Here is an 8099-nt window from a genome sequence, read left to right as displayed (position 1 = left end):
TGTTTTAAAAAAGGTTCTACAAAGTAATGAGTGTTTAAAAAAGGTTCCAAGAAGTAATGAGTGTTTAAAAAAGGTTCTACAAAGTAATGAGTGTTTTAAAAAAGGTTCTAAGAAGTAATGAGTGTTTTAAAACAGGTTCTAAGAAGTAATGAGTGTTTTAAAAAAGGTTCTACAAAGTAATGTGTGTTTTAAAAAAGGTTCTATAAAGTAGTGAGTGTTTTAAAAAAGGTTCTAAGAAGTAACTGTGCGTTTCTAAAAAGGTTCTACAAAGTAGTGAGTGTTTTAAAAAAGGTTCTAAGAAGTAATGAGTGTTTTAAAAAATGTTCTACAAAGTAATGAGTGTTTAAAAAAGGTTCTGAGAAGTAATGAGTGTTTAAAAAAGGTTCTACAAAGTAATGAGTGTTTTAAAAAAGGTTCTAAGAAGTAATGAGTGTTTTAAAAAAGGTTCTAAGAAGTAATGAGTGTTTTAAAAAAGGTTCTAAGAAGTAATGAGTGTTTTAAAAAAGGTGAAGTAACTGTGCGTTTCTAAAAAGGTTCTAAGAAGTAATGAGTGTTTTAAAAAAGGTTCTAAGAAGTAACTGTGCGTTTCAAAAAGGTTCTAAGAAGTAATGAGTGTTTTAAAAAAGGTTCTACAAAGTAATGAGTGTTTAAAAAAGGTTCTAAGAAGTAATGAGTGTTTAAAAAAGGTTCTACAAAGTAATGAGTGTTTTAAAAAAGGTCAGAAGAAGTAATGAGTGTTTTAAAAAAGGTGAAGTAACTGTGCGTTTCTAAAAAGGTTCTAAGAAGTAATGAGTGTTTTAAAAAAGGTTCTAAGAAGTAACTGTGCGTTTCAAAAAGGTTCTAAGAAGTAATGAGTGTTTTAAAAAAGGTTCTACAAAGTAATGAGTGTTTAAAAAAGGTTCTAAGAAGTAATGAGTGTTTAAAAAAGGTTCTACAAAGTAATGAGTGTTTTAAAAAAGGTTAGAAGAAGTAATGAGTGTTTTAAAAAAGGTGAAGTAACTGTGCGTTTCTAAAAAGGTTCTAAGAAGTAATGAGTGTTTTAAAAAAGGTTCTAAGAAGTAACTGTGCGTTTCTAAAAAGGTTCTAAGAAGTAATGAGTGTTTTAAAAAAGGTTCTACAAAGTAATGAGTGTTTAAAAAAGGTTCTAAGAAGTAATGAGTGTTTAAAAAAGGTTCTACAAAGTAATGAGTGTTTTAAAAAAGGTTCTACAAAGTAATGAGTGTTTAAAAAAGGTTCTAAGAAGTAATGCGTGTTTTAAAAAGGTTCTACAAAGTAATGAGTGTTTTAAAAAAGGTTCTAAGAAGTAATGAGTGTTTTAAAAAAGGTTCTAAGAAGTAATGAGTGTTTTAAAAAAGGTTCTAAGAAGTAATGAGTGTTTTAAAAAAGGTTCTAAGAAGTAATGAGTGTTTTAAAAAAGGTTCTACAAAGTAATGTGTTTAAAAAAGGTTCTAAGAAGTAATGAGTGTTTTAAAAAAGGTTCTAAGTAATGAGTGTTTAAAAAAGGTTCTACAAAGTAGTGAGTGTTTAAAAAAGGTTCTAAGAAGTAACTGTGCGTTTCTAAAAAGGTTCTACAAAGTAATGTGTTTTTTTAAAAAGGTTCTAAGTAACTGCATTTTTCTAAAAAGGTTCTACAAAGTAATTAGTGTTTTAAAAAAGGTTCTAAGAAGTAACTGTGTAAACCTAGTTTTGTTGAACGTCCTTCACTAAAACTAACAATGCCACCCTGAACACCATACAGAACAGCCTAGCAACCACATGAAAATCCTGACAATATACTTATGTTTTAAATGCAAAAATGATCCATTAATACATGCTTTTTTAATATTAAAAAGCATTTTCAGATGCATCCTCATCATTTGCATGAAAACCCTGTGTAAGAGTGTGCACATGTGTGTGTGTTTGTTTAGAAATGCTCACTGGCATGTCTACTGCTCCTCCCCCCGGGTTATACTCTCTCTCCTGACAGTGACCTCTAGGCTAAAGGTCACGGTGCCGATGACCTTGGTGTGTTCAGATGTGGGTCATCTGTGACCTCCTTCAGATCCGCGCTGACCTCTGACCTCAGAGCGCAGTGTGTTCACTGCACTTTAACAGATGATCCGCGCTCAGATCACATGACGCTGTTACCAGTGTTGAGGAATGTGACTTTTAAAAGCAACACATTACACTGTTTCTAAAAAGGTTCTTAAAAGTAACAGAGTGTTTTTAAAATGGTTCAAAAAAGTAATGACTGTTTTAAAAATGTTTTAAGAAGTAAGTGTACGTTTCTAAAAAGGTTCTTAAAAGTAACTGAGTGTTTCTAAAATAGTTAAAAAAGTAATGAGTGTTTTAAAAACATTTTCTTAAGTGTGTGTTTCTAAGAAGGATCTAAAAAGTAATGAGTGTTTCCAAAAAGTTTCTAAAAAGTAATGAGTGTTTTTAAAAAGTTTCTAAAAAGTAATGAGTGTTTCCAAAAAGTTTCTAAAAAGTAATGAGTGTTTTTAAAAAGGTTCTAAAAAGTAATGAGTGTTTTTTAAAAGTTTCTAAAAAGTAATGAGTGTTTCCAAAAAGGTTCTAAAAAGTAATGAGTGTTTTTAAAAAGGTTCTAAAAAGTAATGAGTGTTTTTAAAAAGGTTCTAAAAAGTAATGAGTGTTTCCAAAAAGGTTCTAAAAAGTAATGAGTGTTTCTAAAAAGGTTCTAAAAAGTAATGAGTGTTTCCAAAAAGGTTCTAAAAAGTAATGAGTGTTTCTAAAAAGGTTCTAAAAAGTAATGAGTGTTTCTAAAAAGGTTCTAAAAAGTAATGAGTGTTTAAAGTAGATTTTCCTTTCTAAAAACTAATAACATAATAGTTTTTTATGGAAAATAATGTTCGTCTTTTGCATGTGTATGTACAATGAATAAATGAAAATATGCAAAAATGCCTGGGTACTGTGAAACAAAACAACACAATGATATTTCTTTTACATTCTCTTCACGACTTGCAGTTGCACGCCACAATAAACATTCATGTGAACACATTCATTAACACATGACTCTTAAAGGCTTTGATTTTAAATTCAGCCCTATTTAGTATACAGTATCTCGCCCTACACGAGTGTATACTCAGATAAAGCGATACACATGGCAAACCTCATCTAGTTGATCTCTCAAAACACTCAATTCCTCATCATGTCAGGGGTCATTTGGCCTGAACCTCAACAGAAAACACTCACACACCAGTAAACACTGACACACACACACACACACTGCTATGTAGGGCAGGTTAAAGTGTCACGGTTTTGTGTTGTCTATCAGGGCATGACGGCCGGTCGATCTTAATTAAATTCCTGAATAATTAAATTATAGTGTATTTACTTACACTCTATGGTTTAGTCTCTGGAAAGACTCATAAATGGTTGGTATTTATCATTCTTATGTCCATTCTTGCTATGGGAACTTCAACACTGTTCTGAATTAAAATGTTAAAAAAATAATGAAGCTTTCAGAACAAGTACTGAATTATTCAATGCTCTTGAATTTAATAAGCGTGTGATTGGCTGTTTGGACTTAGGTCACATGATCAATGTAGAAAAATAAACCGGCAATCAGTCAATGCACATCTCATCTTCCCAGTTAATTATGATTCAGCAGTATTAAATAAAACATTATGAATTGAGTACAGATTGTCATGAACCGAGAGTGGATCAATGATCCAGATTTCTGTTCTAAAGATCTGAAGGAAATGACTGTCGTGTTCACCGACAAAGAAAATAACCTTACAACCTTTATAATGCAGACAGTTATCATTAAATCATACAAAGAATCACAACGATTCAATAGTCCAATTATTTAAAGTTAGTGTTTTTTCCCTATTGTGACGTATGTTCGAGAGAAATAAAAAGTTGTAGGGGCGGGGCTTGATTGTGTCTGTGGGGAATTGATTGGAATTGGATGGTTGTGGTTCGCTATTGGTGGATCTCATGTGAGTGACAGGTTGCCCCGCCCTCGCGCCAGTAAACAAACTCTTAAAGACTGCCATATTCACTCATCATCTCTACTCTAACTAACCTCAATACTTGGAAATCTACTTGTTTTTCTGGTTAATTACCCCAAATAACCGGCTCAGATGTTCTGATGTGACTCACTGTCAGAAATCTTCCTCATATTTCACTGTTTCCTGTCACGACAGTTTTCGTACACATATCCATAATTTCTCAAAAGTCTGAGGCATTTAACACGTTGTCTAATGTCTACTATTATAAACCTTTTTCAAAACAAGTATCACAAAACGTAATTGGACATAGAATGCTTTAGTAGTTTACATTTCACATACACCTACCTACCGTTCAGCGCGCTTTAAGGAGAATCCCGCTCTTTTTCTGTCTCCATGGCGATGCGCTTGACAATGGCGCCACCTTGTGTAATCTCGCGAGAACTGTCGCTGGAGCTCCTACTGCTGTGCCTCGTTTGTACAGCAGGTGTCGCTGTTGAGAGACAATATAAAATGCAGAATCTCTGGCATCATCATAAGTTTACCGATGAGGAAAAGAGTAGCTTCGTTATGGAAACAGTGGTTTTATTATTTTCTTTAAATGCTTTATTTGAACATTCAGTTTACAGTGTGAAACAACAACATTAGAACAGAACAATAAGTATTACGATTAAGAATAACAAAAATATAAAGAATAGTATAAGAAAACACTTCACTAACTCCATAGCACAATACAAAAACAGAACTAGACAGTAAATAAACGAGAATGGAAAAAGAAAAGAAAGAAAGACGGCATTACATAAATTAAAAGAAATGTAAACATTAATTAAGGTAAAAAGTTTGTAGGTCGGGCAAAGTCTACATGTTCTGAGTGCTTTTGGGTTAAGAGAAGATTAAATTGTAATCAAGTAATGTTTTATCTCGTGTAAGAATACCAAACTTGCAAACTTACATTTATGAATATAAAATTTAGGAAAATAATTAGATTTATTATAAAGCAGGCATTTGAATCCGCTTTTTAAAAATCCGAAAATAACAGTTTGGGGATTCATCGAGATATTTAGCTTGAGATAAACCAACTAACATCTTTCCAAAGTTGCAGAGTATAATAACTGCACGACCGAAACAAACGAAGAGGAGTTTCAGTGTCAAACAGTGGTTTTACATGCGAGATCAATGGTTGCGGTCTGTTACGCAACGGCGTGCACGCGCGCGCGCTCGCGTGTGTTTCTCAGCATCCGCGACTGTAATGGCGGCGGATCCGGTTACAACTGAGATCATCTGAGATCAAAGAGTACAGAAGAATATAAGTTATTTGCTAAAATCATCTGGACCGATTCCGTGAGTCCGATCATCCTCTGGGAACTACAGATCCAGTGCACGAGCACGGGATTAAAGCGCGTGCACGAGGAGGATCTGAAGTCATGGATGTGTTCGCGATTCTCAATCTAAATGAACTCGCTCTCGGGCTGTCAAATCTGTCCATGTTCCCATACTTTGACATGGCGCATTATATCATATCAGTGATGAGCCTGAGAGAGCAGCCAGGTAAGAGCAATCTCACCGATCACCTGTAATGCATCAAATACACAACGAACTTCTACTGTTACAAGTTTATTTCGTTGCATTTCTGAGCATGTCACATGTTTTCATGAAATTAAAAGTTGCATTGCTTTCTAATTGCATTGTATTTAATCAACATAGTTGTGGTAATGTTCCAAGATCAGATGTTTATTGTGTTTTACGAACGTTCGTCACGCATTTGCTCCAGTCTCCTTCGGCAGGTGAAGCAAACGCGCACGCGCACACGTGTACAGGCGCGTGCACGACACTGTTTATCGGTGGCTGTACAATAGTCCAGGTTGCATTGGTACAGAATGAAGGTTTATGCTCACATGTTTAGGATTTTGTGCATCTAGAGCAGCTCAGTGTGTTTAAGAGCGCATGCATAATGAATGATTATAATGAGTTTAAAAGCAGAAGCTACATGTTCAAAGGGGAAGAGGAGAAATGCACTTAATCATTAACTCACTGCCAATATTATTATCTAGTCTCTCTCTCTGTGTGCTTTTCTCCAAGAAAAATGCAAATTGCAGGGGTTAGACAGATTAAACACGCAGGCGGAGGCACAAAACCAGTTTGGCGGATCGTTTTGCATTAACCGAACCATATAAACGTGGCCTTTGCTCTTCTGCACTGGCAGAGCTGGGTTTGTCTTCACATCCTAGTTAATAAGATCCTAACCACGTTTACACAAATTAAGGCCTTAAAAAGGTCTCAAAGTCCCCCTGTAGTCAATAATTGTATCACCACAATGATATTTTTAAAAGTTTTTTCTTCATGCCTTAAAACATCTTGAATGTAATTCGACACCCTTGCCTCATTTAGTATGCGCGGTTCTATGAATATGCAAATGAGCCCCGCCTCCACTCACTCACTCAGCTCAGAGATCCACTGGTTGACGATCACACGTTGATCTGATTGGTTACAAGCTCGTTTGTGACGTCAGAAACACCAGCGATTTCAGTGTGTTTGAGACTGTCTTTGGTTCACTGCAGTTTTAAGGAGGAAATACTCAGCAATGCTGTCGACTTATGAACTTACACATGGTTTGTCTTAAAGCGTATTAAAAACACCACATAGACACACAAACAACATTAAACGCTGGATTTTCTCCACAGTGAACGGTACATTGTGTCGTTCTTCACACATTACTGGAACGTTACATTTAAATGTTCTCTGAACATTCCGAAACCAGTAACATTTATAAAACGTTAGAGGAACGTCCAACTGAAACGTTCAGTATTAATGATGTTTTTGTTTGAACGTTCAGAGAACAGGGTTCGACTTTTTGAAATGTAAGTCCTGGAAAAGCCTTGAGAACAGCCGTATTTATGAAGAAGTGCTTGAAAAGTGCTTGAATTATTGAAATTTATTTAGAATTGTATTGATAAAACAATCTTTTCACACAAAATTAAAGCTGCAACCCGTCTGATATAGAGGCATTTCTCACGGCTATGAGTGTGATATTGCTCATATGAATATCCAAGTATATGATACAGCTTTTATTCTTCAGGTCAATCATATGTTCATGGGAGAATAAATCAGTTTGAATAAGGAAAGCGATATCTCTGTCATAGTGTCCTTTCAATGGTTAAAGTTACCAGTCACTGCATGTGTTGCACTTTATTTGTGCCTTTTTGTTTTATTAGCTTATTTTTGTTTATCTATTTACAAGTGTGTGTAGCGTCACTGGAAGAGTGTGTGTAGCGTCACTGGAAGAGTGTGTGTTCGGCTGATCCTCTATTGTGTCGAGCAGCTGCTCTGGATCACAGGCTATTTCTGAGTCTCGGCGTCTCGTTTCTCTCGCTCTTGCTATTGTCCCTGAAATATGTCCTCATGTTCACCTCCAGCGGGGAGAAACACACACACACACACACACACACTGTGAAAACTGATCAGTTGACTTTAAGGGGTCATCGGATGCAAAGTTCACTTTTATATGGTGTTTGCACATAGATGTGTGTGTGTGTGCAGTGTGTGGACACAACCGCCAGACAATGAAGAAAATCCAATCCATTTTTTTTAAATCCTCAAAACCTCTAAACACTCTCAATAATCAAGCGTTTGGATTTTCTGAGCAATATGATGTCATAATGCTCAAGCTCCGCCCACGAGCGCTGACGGACTGTCCCGTATTAGCATATTTCCCCTATTAGCATATTTCACGTATTAGCATATTTCCCCTATTAGCATATCTCTCCTATTAGCATATTTCCGCCCTCAGACATTTGTATATTGTCAAGGCATCACTTTAGTGTCTTGTGTCGAGAGAGAGAGAGAGAGAGAGAGAGAGACTTTGACTTTTAGGGTCTCTTTTATTTTACAAAGATATTTTCCTTACAATCTAAAAATTTTAAAACAGAAAAAGAATATACCATAGACATAAATATAACAATAAACCATAGGTAATAATAAAGTAAAAAATAAAAATAAAAGTAAAGAGAGAGAGAGATTTAAAGAGACATGCACTGAAGCGGGTCGCTGTGAGCAGAGCTGTGTTTGAGGAGGTAAAGGTGTTGTTTTACACAAACATTCAGGAATTTAAACCAAAGTATGTTACACACGTCACATGAAGACTCACACCGA

General features: G+C 35.4%; 1 protein-coding gene across 2 annotated transcripts in view; it reads left to right on the top strand.

Moving 5' to 3' along the window:
* Positions 1-5160: 5160 nt before the first annotated feature.
* tmem38b (transmembrane protein 38B) overlaps positions 5161-8099 on the top strand; it is a 23208-nt gene continuing 20269 nt past the window's right edge. The window contains exon 1 of one of the 2 annotated variants that reach the window (XM_056254641.1): positions 5161-5498. In XM_056254641.1, coding sequence (XP_056110616.1) covers positions 5375-5498 — 124 coding nt within the window. In that variant the 5' untranslated portion in view covers positions 5161-5374. The remainder of the gene's footprint in view (positions 5499-8099) is intronic. The other variant, XM_056254643.1, reaches the window with a different exon arrangement.

The sequence above is a fragment of the Rhinichthys klamathensis genome, unplaced genomic scaffold (genome assembly GCF_029890125.1).
Source record: "Rhinichthys klamathensis goyatoka isolate OS25496 unplaced genomic scaffold, OSU_Roscu_1.1 h1tg000113l_1, whole genome shotgun sequence".
Lineage (NCBI taxonomy): Eukaryota > Metazoa > Chordata > Actinopteri > Cypriniformes > Leuciscidae > Rhinichthys > Rhinichthys klamathensis.
This window is presented reverse-complemented; position numbering and strand designations above follow the sequence as displayed.